At 24.8% G+C, this 26,238-nt stretch overlaps 1 protein-coding gene across 2 annotated transcripts in view; it reads right to left on the bottom strand.

Annotated features, from left to right (window-relative positions):
- The window catches only part of LOC107071669 (uncharacterized), a 186,779-nt gene that overhangs the window by 114,218 nt on the left and 46,323 nt on the right, over window positions 1-26,238 (bottom strand). For both annotated transcript variants that reach the window (XM_015330855.2, XM_089176534.1), the window contains exon 3: window positions 17,530-17,781. In XM_015330855.2, coding sequence (XP_015186341.2) covers window positions 17,530-17,781 — 252 coding nt within the window. The remainder of the gene's footprint in view (window positions 1-17,529; window positions 17,782-26,238) is intronic.

Below are 26,238 nucleotides of genomic sequence, written 5' to 3'. Positions count from 1 at the left end.
GACACTACTACTACTATTACTACTACTATTACTGTAGCAAAACAAAGTTAAATTCGTTTCTTCGATTATACAGGACTATCTGAAGAGATATTCAAAGGTTAATGTTACCCAAAGGACCAAATTTCTCTATCCCATTTCTATGATTTATTTCTAATCTATTATAATCCTTGTAAATATTATTTTTTTTTGTTTTTTTTGTTTTTCTTTTGCGATTGTATGAAACATTTTGTTTTGTTTCATCGATAAACTTCAAAGATATTTCGATGAGAAATAAATATAATATTTACATTATATGTTTGATTGAATTTAATTGTTTTATGTAAATGATAGATTATGAATTATGAATTAATTTATTTTATATTTATATATATTAATTATTTGATTAGATAATAATTCATAAATTAAATATATATTTAGGTTATGTCAGTGATTAGCAAAGTGAGCGCCACCGTTCCCTGGTGGATGCTGCAGTAATTCGAAGGGGGATGGTAGAAACATTAATACATATTATATTTCCTATTATATATAATTGCTATTAAAATTTCAAAAAAAAAAAAAAAAGGTTAATTTCCAGAGGGCGTTAAGTGATATTTTTTCTGGAAAGATGGCGGTAGGATAAAATAGTTTGGAAACCACTGAGGGTTATGTGTTATTCATAATTATATTATATTAATCAATATTATTCAATCAAATATGTTATTCAAATAATATAATAATATCAAAATAATGATTTTAATATAAATAATAAATTAAACAATGTATTAACATAATATATCATTAATTATTCATATTATTTATGTAAATAATAGATTACGAATAATTAATTAAATTATTTTATATAATTATCAATTGATTTGATAATGATTGATAAATTAAATATAATATTTAGGTTATGTGTTATTCATAATTATATTACATCAATCAATATTATCATTTAGGTTATGTTATTTCATAATAATAACTACAAAATAATAATTATAATATAAATAATAAATTATTTTATAATAATAATCAATGTATTTAATAATGATTGACAAATTAAATATAATATTTAAGTTATGTTATTTAAATAATATAATCTCAAAAATAATAATTTTAATATAAATAATAAATGAAAAAAATATATTAATATAATATATTATCAATTAAATCTCTTATTTTTCTTTTTTATTTTCCTTAGATAAAATGATATTAAGAATAATAATAATAATAATAATAAAGATAATGAAGTCTATAAAACTTATTCACTAATGAAATAAAAGCGTCTTTTGAAATGCTAACAAGATTTTTATTATACGAGAGAGAAAGAGAGAGAGAGAGAGAGAGGAGTACGACGAAACGATGATAATAATAGTAATGATAACAAAAAGAAATGAGAGAGAGAGAGAGAGAAAAAAAATAAAAAAAAAAGAAAATGAGGAGAAAAGTGGAGGGGAAATAATAAAAAAAAAAAAAAAACCAGGATAAACGGATGAGCGAGGTCAAACAGTGAATTAATAAAAGAATCGATATAACACGATTGGTGGAAAGACAGAGAAAGAGAGAGAGAGAGAGAGAGAGAGAGAGAGAGAGAGAAAAGAGACAAAAAAATCAAAAGAAAAAGAGAGTGAGAGAGAGAGAGAGAGAGAGAGAGAAAGAGAGAGACAACAATATCGTCAAGTACTTTACGTGACTACATTTCAAAGAGAAAAAGAAAGAGAGGGAACATAAAAAGGAGTGGTCGCGATCGTTAGAAACATACACACACACTCATACAACAGCTTCCAACTTAACTTCAATTTCTCTCTCTCTCTCTCTCTCTCTCTTTTCCTATTATTCTATCTGTAACTCGAATAACAGATAACTTTCTCTCTCTCTCTCTCTCTCACTGTGGAAGAAAATGTAATTATAATAAAATAAATACCAAAAAATAATTAATAATATTAATATTATAATAATAATAATAATAATAATAATAATAATAATAATAATAATAATAATAAACATAATATATAATAATAATATAAAATAATAATATTATAATAAATTTTAATTAATAAAATGTAATAAAACTAAAGTAAGCTTTAGTAAAACTAAAAACTAATTAATAAAACTACTAGCACTAATTTCAATAATAAATTGCAATAATAATTAAAAATAATAATAATAATAATAATAATAATAATAATAATAATAATAATAAATTTTAATTAACAAAATTTACTAAAACTAGAGCAAGCTTTAGTAAAACTAAAAACTAATTAATAAAATTACTAACACGATAATTTAATTAATTAATTAAAATTTATTATTATTATTATGATTATTATTATTATTATTATTATTACAAATATAAATATAAGTAACAAAAGTTTAAAGAAAAAAACTGTAGAAACAAATAACAACAATAAAAATTTGATACAATAGTAACAATAGTAGTAGTAGTACTACTAGCACTAGTACGATGAAAGTAAGAGGGGGGGATGTGTGAAGGGTGATGGTGGATATACCAGTGGATGATTTTTGGTATGGGTGGGGAGTTATTAAATTGCCAGTCCCTGTCATAACCTATCTCACCTCTGGCCCGTTAAACTTGGCTAATAATTCGCCAGATTGGCGCAGCCAGTAGGCATGCGCAACAAAAACCAATAACACTGGGCTCTCTCTCTAGAGTTACCCATACAGATAGAGAGTGTTCTGTCTCTACCATCCCCCTTTAGTCAATCCCTAACCCCTTCCAACCCCTCTTGCATTCTATCTCTCTTCTTACCACTCACAATCACCAACCAACTTCAACTACACAACCACCCACCCATCATACACTACCAATATACATATATATATATATATAAATACACATACACATGTATGAACACTAACACAGACTGTTACATTTAGTGAAAGTATATATATATATATATATATATATATATATATATATATATATATATATCATGTTTAATTCCCCCTCCGTACCCCTTCTTCACAACTACTCACACAAATACTCAAACCACCACGGACGACCTGGCCAAACATGCCAACCACCCTACCTCATACACTCACCCCTCCCCATCCTCTAACCCCTTCTGTTTCCAAACTCCCCTTTTGCCCTTACCACTACTACCACTACTACCACTATTACTATTACTACTACTACTACTACTACTACTACTACTACTACTACCATTACTGCATCAAAAGAGAGAATGAGAGATAGGTTGAGAGAGAGAGAGAGAGAGAGAGAGAGAGAGAGAGAGTAGAAACTAACACTACAAGATCGGTTCGGTGTATCATGGCAAAGCGCACACTGAAACTGCGTTCACATAAATCCACTCGAATACCTAATACCCGATAGATGCCGATGGGTTGGCTTGTTCTCTGGGAAATAGAGAGAGAGTAATAGAATAAGAGAGAGAGAATGAGAAATAAATCAAGAAATAAATATTAATATTTATATATATGTATATATTGGATTGTTTTGGAAAGTAATTTTGTTTGTATTTTATAAAAATGAAAACAATTTTTAGTTCGAGGTTAAACCTAGGAATTTTAAGTGGATATAAACAGTTGAATTTGATAAATTTAATCACTCATTTGATTCACGTGTTGTTGACAGGCCCTAGTTTGCATCAACTAATGGTCTTCATTGTGTCAGGAAAATATTCAATTACTTTCTGAAGAACTTCATTTTAATATATGTGTATAGAGAAATATATAAATAAATAAATAAATAAATATGTATAATTATATATTGATATATTAACTGTGCTCCATCACGCGTTGTTGTGTAGATGAAGGGTTGGGTTATGTTCAAATTTTCCCGCGCATTCATCGAAATCTATGATTAAAAGATGGCGTTTGACTTATCTGTATATTTTTCTTTTGTTTTTGGAAATTAATTATTTTATATTAAATATTATTATATGTATTACATTAATTTATTATTTTATAAATAAATTAATGTATAATAGAAACTTTGTTGTATACGAATGCAAAGTTGTGTCAAAATTTCAAAGCATTTGGTAAAGTAGTACTTTTGGAAATTAGAGGTTAAGAACAAAAGAATTATATAAATGTATAGAAAGAAAGAGAGAGAGAAAGAGAAAGAAAATCATGAAGTACTACGCTAATCGTTGAACTATTTTTAACCTGTAAACCGAGGAATTCTCTGTTTAATTACATAATCTTTTTTTATTATTTATTTATTTATTTATTTTATTTAAATGCTTAAAATAAATGAAAAGACTATAAAACATTGTATATAATTTTGTAGTTTATATTTATATATAAAATACGTAAAATACGTTAGACGTATTAATACGTCCCGCCCAGTTAACAGGTTAACCATAAACGAATTTATTCCGGTTTGTTAATCGAATTATGGCTAATTATCGAGAAAGGAGTTATTGCTAATGATTGATCACAGAAATAAAGGGGGAAGAAATGGGGTGGGTAAATGTAAAAGTGAATCAAATCAAAGTTAGTTTTTTTTTTTTTTTTTACTTAAAAATTAGAATTTTACTTTTGATTAAATTATGCAATGAAATAATAATGATTGAATAAATGATGAAAATTTATTTTGATTTTGAGATGAACCACATTTTCGATTATGTCGATAGGAAGATTCTCGTAAACAGATCAATCTACGAGCTTTCATGTTTCTTCTTCTTCTTCTTCTTCTTCTTCTTCTTCTTTCTTTGACCTGAGTTTTATTACTTTACTTTTTTCCTATTTCTTTTCTTTTTTTTTTTTTCTTTTTATTTTCTCTTTTGGTGCGGTTGTTGCCAACATTATGTAAGTCGAGTTTCTGAATAGAGGCGCCCACGCGAAAGAGGAAGGGGTACATGAGAATGAGAAAGAGAGAGAAAGAGAGAAAAGGGGCAAAAAGAGAGATAAAGATAAAGGACCGTATCGATTTTTAAAGGTGAATAAATACACATATACACTCCCAACACATACATACATAAATATATATATATATATAGAGAGAGAGAGTTGTATAGGAGATGTATGAGAGAACTATGAAGTTAAATTAGGAAGATGAATTTCAATGATTACGTCAATCATTTGTCGATCTTCATCCCACCAACCATTTCTATCCTCCACCAAACACCTTCACCTTCACCTCTTTCACCTCCTTCATCTCTTTCACTTCCACCTTCAACACTACTACCACCACCATCTTTACATGTTCATCGTCTTATTTGCGTGTATTTTTTGTTTTTCATCTCTCGTAAATACCAAAAGTATGGGCAAGTGATTTTTTGGGTTGTGTTAGGTGACCTAAAAAAAAAAAAAAAATGACGGATACCTTGATATCCCCAGCAACTACTCGTAATGTTTTATTTAAAATATTTTAATTATGTATATATTTGTTTATTTTTTAATGCTGTAAAATTGATCAATGTGTTAGGGGGAAAAATATTGAGGAGTTTTGTCAAATAATTTTGTCTATTTTTTCTCTCTTTTTTTTTTCTTTTTTCTTTCATCGTCATCTAGAAATCGATACACGTTTTAAATATTGACGTAACACGTGGTGCGGTTTACAGAAGTTGTTTTTTTATTTTTTAATTTTATTTCTCTTTTTATTTTTATTTTTATTTTTATTTTATCAAAAAATAAAACTACGAAAGATTTTGATCAAATTTACTTTTCAATTGAATAAACTTCAATAAAGTTTGTTATTTCTTTTTTCTCTCTCTCTCTCTCTCTCTCATATTTCTGTGCATTTAATAAATTGCTTCCTGGTTAACGAAGAGTTATAAAAATAAATTATTTAAAAAAATAAAAAAAAAAGATAAAAATTAAAAAGAATATAGAAGAATATTAATGAAATGATTTATATTATATTTGCATATTCAATATTAATTCTACAAATAGTCATAATAATTATAATAACGATTCATAATCATAATTATAATCATTGTAATCATTGACTATGAATAAATGATTCCTCGTATATTTCAAATAATATGTTAAATTCATTATTCAATAATTCAAATAATTTTAACAAAACATTTCAACCTTTTCCTTGCATATAAAAAATATAAAAATAAAATAATTACAAAAAAAGAAAATAAAACTTATATTAAATATTACGTATAGTACATTTATTTGTTTAAATAATTTTAACAAAACATTTTAACCTTGTTCAATTACCTTATACAGCCATCTGTTAGAATCTTATCGAATTAACAGAGATAATCATGACTCTTTGTTAATAAACAAATAATTCCCGATTAATAAAATAATATTGCGATTATAAATTGAGATATAAACTAACCTATCTTTCAAGTTGGATGAAACTGCATACAGTGTGGAAAATTTGATTAAAATCAGTTCAGTAGTTTAAGAGTCCATTGCGGACAAACAACGTCACACGTAATTTATATATATTAAGAAGAAGATATAACATATAATATATATATTTATATATTAATTTTCTAATATATAATACATATTTATATCCACCATTAGGTAAACCAGAAAGTATTATCACTTTATAACCTCAAAATTCAAACTAATAAATATTTCAAATAAGTTTTTATTATAAATCAATAATTAAATTATATTTCAATTAACTATCAACAACCCTTTTTCTATCTACTGTACAAATTTTTAAATATCCTAAAGATCAAAATCATCAATCGTTGTTTTGATTAAAAAAATATTAAAATAGAAACATTTTGACATACGTAGTAACATTACTTATCAATCCTTCTAATACATGTATTACATATTATATATATATATAGTACATATATTTGTTAAAATCATTTTAACAAAACGTTCTAACCTTTTCTTGGCATACAAAAAAAAAATAAAAAATAAAAAATAAAAATAATAATTCAATTTCAAAAATGCTACGAAATATTTCAATCTAACAATATATATATATATATATATATATATATATATATATATATATATATATATATATATACGTCACTTTCATGATCGTCTATCCTCGTCAGAACGGTACGTGGGAATGCTCGCATTCTGGTTTCGAACGATGACAATAATAACAACTATGGTAACGTCGATAACAATGGCGTCGTTACGTCCTCGTTCGAAAGGGAGGAAAAATGCTCTGGAGGGTTCCCCCATCCAATGAAATTTGATATATATATATATATATATATGTATATATATATATAAATACACACATATACATATCAATCCACAAACATAAATCTATGTAAATATATACATAAATGTAAATCAAACGTGCACGATATATAATTCGTTCCATTAAATCTTATTAAAAATGCAAGTACCAATATTACAAAAAAAAAAAGAAAAGAAGAAAATTACGAGGATAAAAAATCAATCGTATTTCAATAATAATTTTAAACACGCACGCGCGACCACGTTTACAAATCCACCCTCCTACCATCCCATCCCATCCCATCCCATCCCATCCTAACCTATCCCACCCTTCATCCCCTATCGCGTCGTTCGTCAGACACCCATCGATCTAAAAAGAGAAATACAAAAAAAGAAAAAGAACAAAAAGAAAAACACAATCGTACACGAATTACAAACGTATCAAAGTACATATAAATACAATTTTAGAAAAGAATCAATAATTGAGATAGAAATAAATAAATAAATAAATAAAAAAAAAGGAAACACCCTATATAATAAAATAATAATAATAATAATAGACGAAAAAAGTAAATAGAATAAATCAATAAATAAAAAACAAGTTAAAAAATATTGAAACAAAATAAATGCATAGAAAACAATAACATACGAACAATATGATATATTTGTTTTCCCATCCCCTCACCCCCTGTGTTCTCCTTCTGTTCTCAACCTTTCAAATAAATAAATAAATAAATAAATAAATGCATACACACATAAATAAATAAATAAATGTATATACATACTACAAATTCTCACAAAACAAAGTAAACCCTTCTTTTTTCCTATGTTTTTCATACATAACCTAACTTTTGTTTCTCTCTCTCTCTCTCTCTCTCTCTCTCTCTCTCTCTCTCTCTCTCTCCAATCGTTTTGTAGTAAACGTAATAGAAAATGGATATCGTGACAAGTGAATTATTTAAAAAGAAGGGATATTCGATGTCATGGAAAAGGGTCTAAACGATGTTACAAGAAGCCATAAAGTATTCTTCTAACACATATATATATATATATACATGTGTATATGTATCGATAATTGGCTAGGTAAAAGTAACCACAATGTAACATCGATCTTTTTCATAAAATACTATCTTCTACTTTACCTTCATAGTCATCGTTGTTGTTGTTGTTGTTGTTGTTGTGTTGTGTTCAAAAGAAGAAAGACTATATTCGATTTGTCGAGTTTACCTGTGCCTCCTCCTCTTCTTATTCTTATTTTTCTTTTTCTTTTTCTATTGCCCCTTTTTTGTCCCTTCAACCTTCTCAACCATCCCATCTTCTTTTCTCATACCACGTTTATCCGTACCCTTATTCACCCTCTCATTCCTTTCCAACGTTTTCTCTTTCATTTCTTTCCCCCTGACCGTTCTACTATTCCCCCCACCCTTCTTCTTGTCTCACAATCTTCCCCCACTTTCTTCCTTTTTCCCCCTCTCCTTTTTCTTCTACTTTTTCTCTTTCTTTTCTTTTCTTTTCTTTTCTATCCTCCTAATGAAGGCTTTAAAATGCTTCGTTCGATTTGCCGGACAGCAATGGCAGTTCGATAACTTTTTTTTTTTATTTTTTTTATTTTTCTCTCTAACTTGGTCGTTGTACAACCCCCCAACCCGAACTCCAACCCCAACCCCAACCCCTTTATCTATTCTGCTAGACTATAAAATTAGTTTGGAAAACTCATTATCGATATCGTTATATTTTTTTGTTGTTAGGTACCATCCTGTTGTTTATTTAATTATTTATAATTTTATTTTTATTTGTTTATAATTATTGATTTTTTTATTTCATTTTTATTGGTTTTTTTTTTTTTTTTTTTTTTTTAGGGACAGAAAGAAAGAACTTTAGGAAAAGTTTTGTCTGTTTTTAGAATAAAACAAAATTAATCAATTTTCATATTCAATTGAATTGATTAATAATTATTGATTAATATAATTATTATTATTTATAACTTTTTATTACAGTATGATGACACAATTTGTATTGGGATTTCTAGCGCTTGAATACGCTATCTGGTGGCTAAATTCAAAATTAGATTGGATAGGTCGAATTATTTCGCCACGCCCCTGTCAGAAATCCAAATATTGTATTTTTAAAAAATGTCTGATCATTTTGTTCCCTGGAGATTTAGTATCTAAAGATAAATGTAATTAAAATTATATATATATATATATATATATATGTACACATATAATAAATATGTGTGGGGTATATGTGTGTGTATGTGTGTGTTCAAACATCTTATTTTACATTTACAAAAATATGAAACATTAATAATTATATAATATTTAATTAATTCATAATATAATCATATAATTTTACTTAATATTAATTTAAATATAATACTAATAAATATAATTATTTATTCATTGAAATAATTAATATCATTTCTCATTACAATATAAAAACAAACAAAGTATCGTCCACTAATGACAGAAACTAAAATAATAAATAAATAAATAAATAAATAAATAAATAATTCTCACCCCCACACCCCTGAAATGAGAAATGAAAACATTGAAATATTTTTCATTTGAATAAGAAATATACTTCAAACTTATAAATGAAAATTCTTTTATTTTTTTTATTTTTTTTTTTTAAATTGTCGTCAAGTTTTCATAACCATTTTGCATAACTTGACCCTAATTATAATGAAAAGGATTAACGCATAAAATACTATAATATAACTTTGAAAAAACGAACGACACTTGTGAACTTTTGTGTTGAAAATAAAATATAAAAAAATTCCAAGAGAAAAGAGAAAAGAGAAAATAAAGATAATGATTAAGAACTAAGAATAAAAAAAGAAAAAATGAAAAAAAGAGAGAGAAAAAAACAAAAAAAAAAAAGAAAAACATAGTAAATAGGTGAAGTGTATATATGTATGCAACGATTATGAATAAAGATGAGTGGGTAGAGAAGATTGATGGGGCAAAGGCTTTAATATACCTTCTATAAGAAAAAGATTTTCAATGAGAGAAAAAAAAATAAAAAAGATAAAACAGAGAAAGAGAGAGAAAGATAAAGAACAGTGAATTCAACAAAGAAAGAAATAAAGAAAGAGAAGAAAATGAAAAATTAACTTCCCGTTTGCTTATCATTATTTACAGTATACCTTTTTTTATTTATTTCTATCATATCTCGAATCGAAACTACGATCTATACTGGTTGATAATATTTTACAAAAGCTAACATAAAGTAAATTACATTTAATAAAATTATTTGTAAATAAATAATTATTAAAATTAATGATTAAATAAATAATATATTTAATTAGGTATTTAATTAAAATAATATTTTATTTTTCAATATTATGTATTTAATTTATTAATAAATAAATTACAATATGTATTATAAATATATTAATAATATGTATTTGATAAATAAATTAAATAATTAATATTTAAATTGTTATTATTTATTAATAAATAATCAAGGATAAATAGTAGTATTACTATTAATATAGTAGTATCTATTATTCAGATATTTAATTAAGTATTTAATTAAAGTAATATTTTATTCAAATAGTAATTATTTAATTAATTAAATAATTTATTATTTTTTATTAATAAATATTATTTAATTTAAGTATTTAATTAAAATAATAATGTATTCAAATATTCATTATTTAATTTATTAAGAAGTTTATTATAACTAGTACCAGTTATATACAATACTATAGTAACTATAGTTATATAGTATTAAAATATAATATAAAAGAAAATAAAAAAAGGATTGAAGAGTAAGAAGAATAAGAAGAATAAGAAGAAATGAAACAGAAGTTAAAATAAAAAAAAATAAAATAAAAAAAAAAACAAAAAGATTAAAAGAAGAAGAAAACGACGGAGGCCAAAATGCCCCCGGCATTTTACCAATTTAGAAAGGGGGAAAAAAATTGCAGTGCAAAGTTTAGATAACAGAATGGGAGAGGAGCTCCTTCAAAAACCGGTTTTTCGAGAGAGTCTGAGGAGAGGGTGGGTAGGGGGAGAGGGGTAGGGGGTAGTGGTAGGGGGATAGGGGGATGGGGAGGGGGATAGGATAGGATATCTTTTGCGAGGAGAACACGAACGTGAAACGAGTTTAATCGGAAACACATGTTTAAAATACTTTTTATATATATGTATATGTATATATGTATATGTATATATATATATTTGTATGTATGCACATATTTCAACTTATTCACGAACACATTTATTTTACCTTCCCTTTTCGTTTGCCTCACCTTTTGATTTTTTTTATTTTTTTTTTTTATCTTTTCTTCTTTTTCTTTATTTCTTATTTTTATTTATTATTCATGCCTCGATTTAGCGATAAGTTGAATTAAAAATAAAATAAAAGGAATAAACAATGTTCCGAGTAATTATAAAACGAAAGTTATTTACTTTAATTTAGAATACTATGGAAAAACAATATATTATATTTTATGTTTATGAAAAAAAAAAATAAATAAATAAATAAATAAAACATTTTTAATTAACATAAAATATTATTAAATGTTATTAAAAAAAAAAAATAACAATTTTGAAATCATACATTTCATTTCTATAATCATAATCAGATTAATTGTTTAGATTTGATTATTATTATTATTATTATTATTGATAATAATGATTTTATAGAATGTCACGAGTGTGTAGAGTGTATATGTGTGTGTGTATTTATGTATGTGTTAATTTTATGTTAGTTTGAATGTGAAATTAATTATACGCTTGAATGGTAATATGTTTGGTATGCAAATTATGAACGATGTTTTTTTCTTCTTCTTACTCATTCCTGATATTTCATTGGTGTGTTATTATGTCAGTAGTTAAATATATATTTTATTTAAATAATAGAAAAGTATGTATATATATACATACTATATATGTTTATAATAATTTGATTATTAATCATTTTGATTTATTATATCTTATAATATTATATTATTGTATATATATATATACAATATTATGCAATATTATACAACAATATTATATTATAATATAATATTACATTTAAATTGGTTTGAAATTTTATTTATATAATAATTGATTAATTAATTATCTAATAATTATTATTTTCATTTATTATACCCCCTACAATATTATATACTTAAATATATATATAGAATATATTATGCAATATTATATATTAAGTATTACCAACATATAATATAAATACTATACAATAATATTATATTATATTATATTTTATTATAATTTAATGTTAAATTTATTATGTAATATATTATATAATATAAATATTAAATTTATATATATTTATAAATTATATAATAATATATATATATATATATAATAAACCCCCTCCTTTTCCTCGAATTTTCCTCAAACTCCTATTCCTACTCCTTCTACTCCTACTTCTACAACCCCTTCATTTTTATTTCTCTCTCTCTCTCTCTCTCTTTCTGAATCTCTTTATTTATTTATTTATTTTGTTTAACTTTTCTTTCTATCTAATTAATTTTCTCGAACACGATAACAGTAAAAGCAACGAAGTAAGCGATCGCTAAACTTTCACGATGCACTTCAACCTTATCTCTCTCTCTCTCTCTCTCTCTTTGTTTTACCAAGTTTAATAAACACTGAGAAACGAGCTCAGTCTCACTCACTCTCTTTCTCACTCTCCCTCTCTCTCTCTTTCCTTCTTTCTTTTTATTTCTCTTTTCTTTTTCAACGTTGTGTCATGTTGAAGGTGTACGATGATATTATTATTTTTAGAAGTATAGTCATAATTGATTTTTATCTGATCGCATAGGTGAGCTTTTATATCTCGTGACTTTTAAAGAGTGTGATAATATATATCTGTGTGTGTGTGTGTGTGTGAGAAAGTGAGAGAGAGATAGAAAGAGAGGAAAATAAATATATATATATATATAGAGCTTTCAAACTTCAACCAATATTATCGTTCATGTACGACGTGATGTAATTAAAATAGCTCGTTGAAGTGGTGTTAAAACTGATTTACCCATCCCGAACTTTAATAATTTTCTATATACACATTTTATATCATTTTCTTTTATAATATTTAATAAACAAATGATATTATATTGAATTTATGAATTTATTTATATACAGATGTCTAAAATTTGGTTGTCGAATTTTTTTAACTAAGTATTAGACGTATAATTTTTTTTTCTTTTTTTCCCCCCCGGGATTTGAACTCGGGAACATACGACCTACTATCTACTGGATGGACATTACTGAATGGTGATTTGCCTCACTGAGCCATGCTAACTTACAAATGATATTATAATTAAGTTACTTTTTTTGTTTGTTTGAAGTTATATTTCATTTAATTAATTATATTATCATTTTTTCTATTTGGTTTACTTTTTCTATTTTTATTTTGGTTAATTTTATTTTTTTTTTGCTGTATACACAATTATGAATAATAATAATAATTATTATTATTATTTGTGTTATTAATTAATAAAATATTATTTCTTAATAATTAAACTTAATATTAATTAAATTAAAAAAAAAAAATACAAAAATATAAAAAAGAAAAAGAAGAATAAGAAGTTATGAGTTAAGAGAAAAATGGTGTACACTTTTTTTTTTTTTTTTTTTAGTTTAATGTGAAAATCTTTTTAATTAAACTTATCGGATAAAAGTCCTCGTTACTTTTCATTTTCGCAAAACCACATAATTAAAGGTCACGATATTTTTCTACAAGCTTCGATTATACGAGTTTTTTCTACATAGCATACATACACACACATACACACACACATACACATAAATACTTTTTCTCGTTTCCATTTTAACAATTTTCTTTTTTTTTTTTTACGCATCATATTATTTTCAACTAAATAAATTCAATATAATTTTCACGATATTGTCAAAAAATCAATCGTTAGATAATGTTTGTTATTTCAATCTTATCTTAATATATATAAATTATGTGTCACGTTGTTTGTCTGCAATGGACTCCTAAACTACTTAACCGATTTTAATCAAATTTTGCACACTATGTGCAGTTTTATCTAACTTGAAAGATAGAATAGTTTATATCTCAATTTATAATCGCAATATTATTTTATTGCGAATTATGACTTAAAGACATGTGTATCGGACTGATTGTGAGCCACAGCAACGCGTGGTGGGGCACCACCCCTAAGTATTATATAAAATTCATATAGTGTTCAAATATAAATCTTTAAATATCTTGAAACAAGAGATACATGACTTAGATCACTTTCATAATTATGGGCACATATATATATGTATGTATGTATGTATGTATGTATGTATTGTATGTAAATTAAGAAGATTTTTTTTCTTGTACCTTTTCGAAATAATTACGTAGCAAACAACCAAATGAAAACCATATAGGGGTGTTGGTGATCTTAATTGACGATGTCTCGACGAAAGGACGTAAGCAACCCCAAAAATTTCCGACCGACACCATACGGTCGTGTCTAAAAGGGGTTGTTGGTTGATCTATAGTGTTCTTTTGCATCCCCCTTCTATTAACTTTGAGTACTTTTTGTTCGAATTCATTCTACCGATTTTTTCTTTTTTTTTTCTTTTTTTTTCCTTGACTTTACTACTCTCTCTCTCTCTCTCTCTTTCTTTTATTTTATTTTATTTTTTTTTTTTTAAATAAAACATTAATTAATAATTAAGATTTTATTTAATATTATATTAAATCGACTGATTTGCAATTAATTACAATTAATTCAAATTATAATATATATATTATACACTAAATTATAATTTAATTACACTTTGATTTACAAAACAATAAAAATTTATAAATTTTTTCTTTTTATTTTTTTTTTTTATATAAAATTTAATTAACAATTTACAATACATAAACAAAAGGGAGAGAGTATAATCTTTTATCTATTTTTTTTTTAATAATACTATTATTTTATTATTATTATAAATATAATATTGTTTATCCCAAAATTGCATAATATATCATCAATCTAACAAAAATATCAAAATAACCCATAAAAATATAATACTAATTTAAAATAAAAAAATTATTATTATTATTATTATTATTATTATAAATATACTATTATTAATCCCAAATTTGCAAAATAAATCGATCTAACAAAAACATAAAAATAACCTAAAAAAAAAGTATGATACCAATTTAATATTAAAAATTATTATTATTATTATTATTATTAATTTTTAATATAAAAAAAAATGAAAAACAAATAACAAATTCCCCCTACTCATACATTGAAAAAGATTCTAGCTAATGATAACGATAAGAGAAACCGAGGTCGAGAGTCAACGAACCATTTGTTACCGACCGAGTATCGATAACGTAGAAAACCATTTTATTTGTCGAGTTTGCATCCCCCCTCCCCCACGATATACAATGGAAAAAAATAAAACACAACAGAGTAGGGGTGTGTTGTTATAAGCAGAAAACGACCCTTTTCTCTAACCAACTAACCCTCCTCACCTCTACCCCTCGAACATATAAAACTCGACAAAAGAAGAGGGAATAAAGTAAGTTAAGGGTCACCTAGGACAAATACGCGAGCTCACATATTTTTCTTTTTCTTTTCTCGACTCGTGCGTGAGATTACCTTTTAATAACAACCCCTCCCCCCTCCCCCCCTCCTCCCCACATACACACACACATATATATATATATAACCGGTGATCTCCATTACGTTTCGTATATCCAAAGTAAACCCATCCCCACCCCCCGCTGTGTTATGTTATAAAAGAGGAACCCCAAAATATATTATACAGGGTGTTTCAATTCTAAAATAATGTTAATATCATTGAATGAAAATCCTTTCTTTTGTTGTGTGTTTCCCTATATATGTCAGTGTAATGAAAATAAAATAATCAAATAAAATTATGTTTCGCATTTTATTTACAGACAATTCTAAAAATAACGACGATAGACAAAAGCCCTTAATTTAATTTAAATCTCATTCAATTTTTTTATCTGCTTATTTTGTAAAACCCTCTTTATGGTGTTTTGCCCTTATACATCTCAACCACAGCGTGAATAAAATAATTAAAAAATTATATTATTTTTTTTTTTTTTTATATTAGTTTTAATTAAAATTATATTTCACATTTTATTTACAGTACAGTCCTGTATAAAAAAAAAAAAAAATAAAAAAAAATACGATGACAAACAACCCCTACTACCATCTCTCCATCTAATTGAAATGTCATTCAATTTTTTTTCTAGATATTTTTCTATTATTAAATTTTTCTTAAGCAATTCATTTAAGAATTTACTGTATATAAAACAAAAAACAAAGCAGAAACATCATTAATTTGTTATTTTAATTATGTTGAACGTTCATATATATATATATATGTATCATTATATTAATTTTATATGATAGATTAAAAAAAAAAAAAAAAAAAATAATAAAAAATAAAATTAAAAAATAGAAGAAATTAAACAACAAAAATACAGTAAATTTTTCATTATATCGATTGTTTTGTAAGAAATAAAATATTGCGCATGCTTTTCGATAATATTTATACGTTGTTTGCTTGCCGGAGGATATTGCAGTGGTGTTCCATATTACGTACAGTTACCCTATATATATATATATATATATATATATATATATATATATATATATATATATATATATATACACATATAAATACATATACATATATATTATATATGTATGTATACTGATATTATTTACTAATATATAAAACGTGACAGAAAGTTATATGAATTTTTTGGCACACATTTGTAAAACCAACATCGTAATATACATATATACATATATATATGTATGTATGTATGTATATACACGTATATAAAATGTGAATCTTGATATCTCGGGTATACGAGCGAGAACGGAATTTTATTTATATTCTATGTATAGTTATATTAAAATCGATTACGACCACTCCAGTCCCTCCTCACCTCTCACCCTCAACCCCCAACCCCCAACCCCCAACCCCTATGTACACGATCTTTTATATTACCTCTTCTTTAATAATAAAATAAAAGTAAAATGAAAATATGAATAATGATTTTAATTAACGAATACTACTACTACTACTACTACTACTGTAAGATTAAATAAAACGAGTATTTTGAAAACGTAACGTGAAATGAAGATTAATGATAATAACAATAATATCAATAATAATAATAATAATAATATTAATATTGAATATCAAAACAAATAAAAAAAAATAAAATTAGAGGTTGAGTAAAAAGAGAAAATAATTAATTAATTAAAAATTATTCACAATTTCAAACGTTGTATTATTATGGGGTTTTTTTTATACCTACTGTAAATATCATTAAATTAATAAAAAAAAGATATAATAAATTTGAAATTAATAAAAAAGTGATTTGAAAAATAATGATTAAAAAAAAATGTTGTAGGGAAGTAAAAAAAAAAAAAAACAGGGATGAAAAATAATGAAAAATGGGACTTACCTCTCCGTGAGTGTCCCTACGACCATCCGGGGTGTTTTCCGGAAGGAAATAGAGCCGTAACGATGCCAAAGGTTGATTCGGTCCACGGCTGTCCATCCAAAGTAACTGAAGTTCACCTATACTGACGAGATCTGCGTCACTCCAAAGTTTTGTCAAGAAAAAATTGCCAAGCCGAAGGACACGTCCATTTCCTATCCTAACGGCTTTATAAAATGTGTATGGGCCGTGGCTGAAACAAGCACCGCCCAGCAACTGAAACAAACAAATTAACAACTAAATTAGAAAAATAATTTTTTTTACAATTTTATTTCATATTAATTTTAATATCATTTATTAAATATAATTTAATATTGAATATTTAGTATTTAATATTTATTATTTAATATATATTATAATGTAATTTATTAGATTTTAATATAATTTAATATTTAATATTTAATATTTAGTATATTTGATATTTGGTATTTAATATTTAATATTTAATATATTTGGTATTTGATATTTAATATTTAATATAATGTAGTTTATTAGATTTTAATATAATTTAATATTTAATATTTAATATTTAATATATTTGGTATTTGGTATTTAATATTTAATATTTAATATATTTGGTATTTGGTATTTAATATTTAATATTTAATATATTTGGTATTTGGTATTTAATATTTATTATTATATAATATATTTAATTTTAATATAATTTAATATTTAATATTTATTATTTAATATTTAATATAATGTAGTTTATTAGATTTTAATATAATTTAATATTTAATACTTAGTATTTAATATTTAATATAATATAATTTATTAAATAATAATATAAATAAATATTTAATATTTATATACTTTTATCATACAAAATTATCAAATTTCATATTTCGTATTTAAAATTGTATTTTTCTATTTTTCAATGTTTCAATTTATTTTTCTTTTTCTTTTTTGTTTTTTTTTTTTATTTTTATTTCATATTAGTATAATAATAATAATAATAATATTAAAAATAATTTAATTAATATTAAAACCAATTAATCGAGATTTCATAATTGTATCATGAGTTTATAATTGTAATTTGTTTTATAACCGATCCTCTCGTTAACTGTACTACCATTTTTTTTCCTTTCTTTTAGAGGTTATGTTCGTTCGTTTTTAATTATTGAAAGGAAAAAAAAGAAAACAAAAAACTGGAAAAATACACCTACCAACGTTTGCAATAGAAACTTTTTAAAATGGAATATTGGTATTTATTTCAATTGTCAGTATTATTTCAGTTTTTGGTTAATAACGGGCTGGAAAAAAAAAATACCGGTTTTTACGAGAACAAAACCACAGAGAGAGGCAAAATACCGATATTCCAAAAATACCGGTATCAAGTTTAAATCCCCACACCCCAACCACCCACCCCCCACCCCACCCCTCTTCTCTCTTTCTTGTTTACAAGTATCGAGAATATTTCATTTTTGTTTTTTTATTTTTGATTTTCTTATTACCTGTAAACTTTTCTAATCTTTCACACGCGTGCACCCTCTCTTTGATTGTTAATTTGTTTTTTTAAATAAACATTAATTATAAAAAAAAAAAAATTACAAAGAGATTTAAGTGCATGTCTGATCGAAACAACGTTCGTAACAATTTTTAAATTAAAATAAATAAAAAAAAAAAAAAAGAATAAGGAGAAATATAATTTACTGTTTAAATTAGAGAATAAAAATTGTTATTTTGGGTTAGCATTTAATTGATTGCAGATTTTGTCGATAGATGGCCTTTGAATATCAGCAATGACGACTCAGTTGCCAAATCCAATATTTAAAAAAATAATTAAAATAAATATAAAATATAAATAATATAAAATATATGTAAAATATAAATAATATAAAAATATAAATTATAAATAATAAAATAAAATATTAAAAAAAAATTAAAAAGTAGATTCAATTATATGTCCGATCAAAACAACGTTCGTAACAATTTTAAAATACAAAAAAAAAAAAAACTAACAACAAAATAATTTACTGTGTCATTTAATTTTTAAATTAAAGAACAAAGATTAATATTATTAAAATTAAAAAATTGTTTTTTAAATAAACATTAATTATAAAAAAAAAATAAAAAATAAAAATAAAAGAAAAGTTTGATCGATGAACGTCAGTCAGATCAAAACAACATTTGTAATAATTTTAAAATTCAAAATTCAAAGAAAATAATTTACACAGTGTCGTTTAATTTTCAAATCAAAAAATCACAAATTGTTATTAAAAAAAAAAAAACAAAAAAAAAACAATAACAACAATCAATAAAAACAATCGAGAAATGTATTACGTTAAACTACAATAAATAATTTTCCTTCTAAATATATTTGTTTTTATTTCTTTTTTTTATACTCCAATAAATTATCATACTATTCTTCTTAGAAAAATAGAAATTTGATAGAAAACCCCCCTTTGTTCACTGTAATATTCTCTCTCTCTCTTTCTTCTTCTTCTTCCTCTTTTCTATCTAATAAATTAAAAAAAGTAACCATTTTTATTCTCCAACAACGTATCAAATTATATTTTCATACTTTATATTTCTTTTACTAAATCATACATACACACAAATGTACACTTACTTTCCTACTTACACATATATACATACAATACATACAAAGAAAGAATCCTACTACTACTACTACCACTTTCAACTCACCCCCTAACACCCCCTAACATCCCCCATTATTCTTAAAGAATATTAATCGCATTTTCCTGAGAAAATCGATAGAATATTTTCCGAGTGTTTTAACGATGGCTCCTAAGTAAAAGTTATCCTTTAACTACCCCTCACTTTTACACACACACACACACACACACATATACAACCCTATATATTCTCTTTCTCTCACACACATACACATATATATATATATAAAGTACACCCTTCCTATTCTCGAATAACGTGGGACAGGATAAATTTTGTCATAGTACAGCAAGCAACTTGGCGGATACGCTCGACAAAACTGTGCCTTCGGTTTTCTAGATAAAAAGAAAGTAGTAAGGGTAGGCGGTAAGGGTAGTTGGGGGTTGGGGGGTTAAAAGTAAAAAGAGGGGCAAAAAAGAAAGGTAAGAAGAAGAAGAAGAAGAAGAAGAAGAGATGAGAGAAAAAAATACAAGCAAAAAAAAAGGAATAAAGAAAAAGTAAAAACCGAAAAGTAAGAAGAAGAAGAAGAAGAAGAAAGTTGAAGAAAAAAGAAAAAAGAAAAAGAAAAATGATTTTCGTGAAAAGTCTTCCTTTTTTTTTACCATCCCCTTGACTACCCACCACCACCACCACCACCACCACCACCATCACCACCCCTTTTTATACTCAACCCTTATTCGATTTTCTCGTGACAATATTTTTTCGTATTACGGGATATTAGAGTGAGTGAGAGAGAGAGTGAGAGTGAGAGAGAGAGAGAGAGAAGTACGAATGGCAAGTTATTTCTGTCGATCCGATAACTCGCATCGTATGCACGTTCTATAAAAGACTTTTTTTCTTTCTTTCTTTTTATTTCTTTCTTATTTTCTTTCATTCTTTCAATTCTTCTAAAAGTCTAACTTTATAAACCGTAGCTAAGAAGAGAGATGAGTATTATAAACGTTTACTATTCTATACACTAGGGGTTATATATATATATATATGTGTATATGTATGTTTGTATTGTATATAACTTTTCTTATCGATTATTTCATAAATAGAGGGTTCATTCTTTTTAAAATAGCAATGTTAATAATAAATATTATAGTAGAAAGAGAGAGAGAGACAGAGAGAGAAATTATTGTTTAGTTGGTAGTACACTTTTTTGTTTAATAGAAATGAGATTTATAATGAAATGAAATAATATTAAATATAATATAATGTAATATATTATTAATATAATTATAAATTAATGTAGTATAATATTATTTATATTGTAACATTAAATCAAATAAAATTAAATTAAATTAAATAAAAGAAATATAATAAATTATATTAATATAATATAATATATTGTATTATAATACAATATTAAATAAAATTCAATTATATAAAATAAATATACATTAAAGCACAATATAATATAATATAATGTAACATATAATAATATAAAATAAAATTAAATTAAATTTATGTAAGGGGGGCCTTCGGGGTAAACACCCTAAAAGGGTATACCTGAAATAAACTTCTTATCTTATAAAATAAAATTAAATTAAATAAAAGAATAATATTAAATTAATATAATATATAATATAATGAAACATCAAATATAATTAAATTAAATTAAATTAAATTAAATTAAATAAATATAAAATAAATTAATTTAATCTAATATAATAAATTCCAAGATAAAATATAATAAAATAAAATTTAATTAAATTAAATTAAATAAATAAGTATATATATATATATATAAAAACAATGATGTAATATAATACAACATACAATAATATATAATAATATAAAATAAAATAGAATTCAATTAAAAATATAATAAATTAATATAACATATAATATAATGTAATTAAATATTAGAAGAATATAAAATAAAAAGAAAAATAAAACTAAACACAAAAAAGATAAAAGATAGAAAGATGCAATGGGCTGGGGGGTAGAAAGCAGGGGTTTAGGGGGTAGGGGGATTACACGGATGGTAGATTCTTTAATATCACTCTTTTATTTATTTTTCCCTCTTTTTTTTTTTCCTGTTTTTTTTTAAAGAAATCATTTCTCGCACAGAGCACACACACACACACACATAAATACATACATATATAAACATATACACACTAACTCACAGGCGAGTGAGAAAACGAGGGTCTGCGACTTGAAGCCACAGAAAATCCAAGGGTGGTTCCCTGGAGGATATTTGCAGGATAACTGACGAAGAAAAAGAAAAAGAAAAATAAATGGGAAAAAAAGAAATAAAAGAACAGAAAAAGAGAATGAAAGAAAGAGAAAGAAAGAAAGAGAGAGAGGGAGAGAGAGAGAAGCAACGCTCAAGTGAATCCAATGCGGACAGCAAAACACAAGAAAAGAAGAAACGAGGAGATGGTGTGTGTGTGTGTGTGTTATGCTGCTGCTAACTCCTAAACACATACACATATACGTACACATACACATACACATACACGTACACGTATAGATACAGATACAGATACATACGTGTATATATTTCACGTATAAAACACGACAGAGAGGAAGGATGTGTTCAGCTCTCACTTTGGTACGTAGAAGTGAATAGGTATAAGGATAAACACACGTATTATACGTACCAAACATACACGTACATATACATATACGTCCTTGCTTCCGATTCGATTGGATGCACTGGTAAACAAGAAAAGGAAAGGTGAAGACGATATGAAGGATAAAGGGATACTGTCGAATGTGTGGAAAGAGGAACAACAACAACAACTAACGAATTCTCATGTCAAATATTCTCCTGAAAATTTTCTTTTATCAACGAATAGTTGAATTTATATTAACTTATTAATTATTTGATATTTTTTCATTGTATATTATATTGATAATATATTAATAATGAAATATAAATGTAATAATTAAAAAAAGGCTTTGTGGTGCGGTGCTAGAGTCTCAGATTCGCAAACCAAACTACGTGGGTTCGAATCTTGCCATTCTCAAAAAAAAAAAAATCCTATACATATATATATTTTTTACATATAAATTAATTATAATAATTAAAATAAAAATAAAATAATAATATATAATATTAAAATAATTTATTAATTAATTATTGTATAATTATAAACAATTAATAACATAAATATTAATTATTTAGAAATAAATATAACTAATAAAATAGAATTATATATTTATAAATAATATATTAATAAAGAAATAATATTAAAAATAATTAAAATATATTAATAATTAAATATAAAGATTATATAATAATTAATAAATATAAAAATTAATAATAATACTGGATATATTTAATATATAAAATATATATTTACATATAATAATATTTCAAAATTAAGATATAAAAATATATATATATGTATAAATGTAATCTGTATTATTCTAATTAAAGGTGGTGGTACTATAAATAAATTAAAATTGTTATTAATCAAAGATGACACAATATTTATAATTAAAATTCAACGATACACATATATTATCATCATCAATTTATATTACATTGTAATATTCATTTACTTTAATTAGAATTGATATTTTATTTATATAATTCAGACAGATTATAAATGGGAAAACTAATCATTTGACTGATGATTTATTTTACTTTCTTTACGTTTATAATCATATTATGATTTATATCGTAAATTAATTAAATTATATTCTACTCTTAATTTAATTTCATTGTAATGCATACATTCATATAGATGTGTATGTAGAAGTGAGCATGTGCATGAATGTGTATATTTATAATTAGATAACGATTGAAGCTGATAACGATTGAAAACTGATGATAATTGAATAAATTATTTAGATGAGAGTATCGATCGATTTAATTAAAATAGTACATATACATATATATATATATGTTTTCATCGATATTATTATTATTGTTATTATTATTATGATTATTGTTACCATTTCCCATCTATTATAGGCAAGTAACCAACAACGATCGATGTGTAACGAGTTATTGTAAACTAATTGTTAGTACCTGTATATATATATATACTTTATACAAACACACAGAAACACATACATTATATTAAACTTCATACTGATAGACCTAGGTTAGTTGTTATATGTGTGTTAGTACTTTATTCTATCATTCGATAATCTATTCTCTCGTATTAAAATAGAAAATGCAATTACGACGACCAGTTGTAACCTTTGGAATATAAAAAAAAAAAAAAAAAAAATAGAAAATAAATGAAACGAGCAAAAACACGAACTAAAAAAGAAACATTCACGTGTAGTAATAAAAATTTAATTGAGCGAGAATGAAGTTTAGATTAATAAAAAAAAAAAAAATGGAAAAAGGTATGAGAAATTCTTAAGTATTAATAATAATGAAAAATAATATTAAAAATTTTATTAATAATAATAATAATGATTAGAATAATAAAAAATACTAAAATACAATTAAGACGATCAGTTGCAACTTTTGAAATAACAAAAAAAAATAGAAAAGAATTATTAAAAATTTATTTAAATGATGAAAAGAATGTTCGTAACCATGAAAAATAATATTACAATTTTTATTATTGATAATAATAATAATAACAATAATAAACAATACGAAAATACTAAAATACAAAAGATGAGACAGAACAATTTTCTCAAATAATAAAAAAAATATTAATAAATACCATAATTTAAATTAAAAAAAATAAAATAAAATAAAATAAAACAAATAAACTTTATAATAATATTAAAAAAAATAAATATATAACTATATATACGAAAGAACGACTAGAAAAGAATATATATATACAAATGAAACGTGATTAAAACGGAAAAAAATATTTTCCTCGTTCTATTTCTATTTTTTTTTATTTAGTTATTTATTTTTTTTTTTTTTTTTTTAAAGAACAAAAGATAAAGAAGTGCAGTGGGCAGCGTACACAAAAAACAAACAAACACACCACTCGCAAATATATCGTCGATGTGAATTAAAAGCTTTGTTGATTATTTCGAAAATAAAAATAGAAAAATAAAAAAATAAAAAAACCAAATAAAAAATCCAAATAAAAATAAAAAAAAATAAAAAAAACCGAATGGAACAAACGTTACGACGATAAAGAAGGGAAACAACAGAGAATGGAAGGGTGAGTGTGAGGGGAGGGACAAAAGGAGTGGGGGAATATTGAAAGAGACAGAGAAACGATGATGACAGAGACAAAAACAAAAAGAGAATGAAAAAGAGAGAAAGAGAGAAAGAAAGAGAGAAACAGAGAAACAGAGAAAGAGAGAGAGAGAGAGAGAAAAAAGAGAAAAATGTGGAGCAAGTTTCTTTTGCTGTTGGAAAATAATTCGTGATTCGATAATACAAATGTTTATTACCCACGCGATAAAAAGTTCCACAAACGAAAGGCCAAACGAACCGTGCACACAAGACCCGTGTAGAGTAAAAGTACAGTCAACTTAACAATTTTCTCATCCTTGATCATTCGACAAACGTTTTTTTTTTCTTTTTTCTTTTTTTTTTCCTAACATAAAAACCCCCCCCTTCTTCTTCTTCTTTTTCTTCATCATCTTCATCCTCTTTCTTCACAAAATCTCATCCCAACATTTCTTTTTTTTTTTTTTTTATCTATTTTATCTAACTTAACACTAACTTAAACTCCTCCTTTCTCTTCTTCATCCCTCATCAGCTCAACTTTTGCCTTTTAACATAACCATAACCTATAAATTCCCCCACCACTATCACCCATCATCATCGCCATCTTCATATTTCTCGTATTTTTTTTTTATTTGATTTTTTTTTTGTGAGAGAGGGTGCGAAGAGGAAAAGGGGTGAGGAAGGGGTGAGGAAGGGGTGAGGGAATTTATTCGCGTTTTTTTTTATATTTAATTTCTCTCTCTCTCTCTCTCTCTCTCTCTCTCTCTCTCTCTCTCTCTCTCTCTCTCTCTCTCTCCTTTCGGGGTGTTGTAAAAAAGGAAAGAAAGAAAGAAAGAAAAAAAGAAACAAAAACCAAAGATTCAACCGTCAACGTGCGTGATTAACGAAGCGCGCGAAAGCTTCGTAATGCGATTCTGAATAGTTTTCCACGT

The sequence above is a fragment of the Polistes dominula genome, unplaced genomic scaffold (assembly GCF_049000335.1).
Source record: "Polistes dominula isolate Pdom_NZ unplaced genomic scaffold, Pdom_raw_medaka contig_25, whole genome shotgun sequence".
Classification (NCBI taxonomy): Eukaryota; Metazoa; Arthropoda; class Insecta; order Hymenoptera; family Vespidae; genus Polistes; species Polistes dominula.
This window is presented reverse-complemented; position numbering and strand designations above follow the sequence as displayed.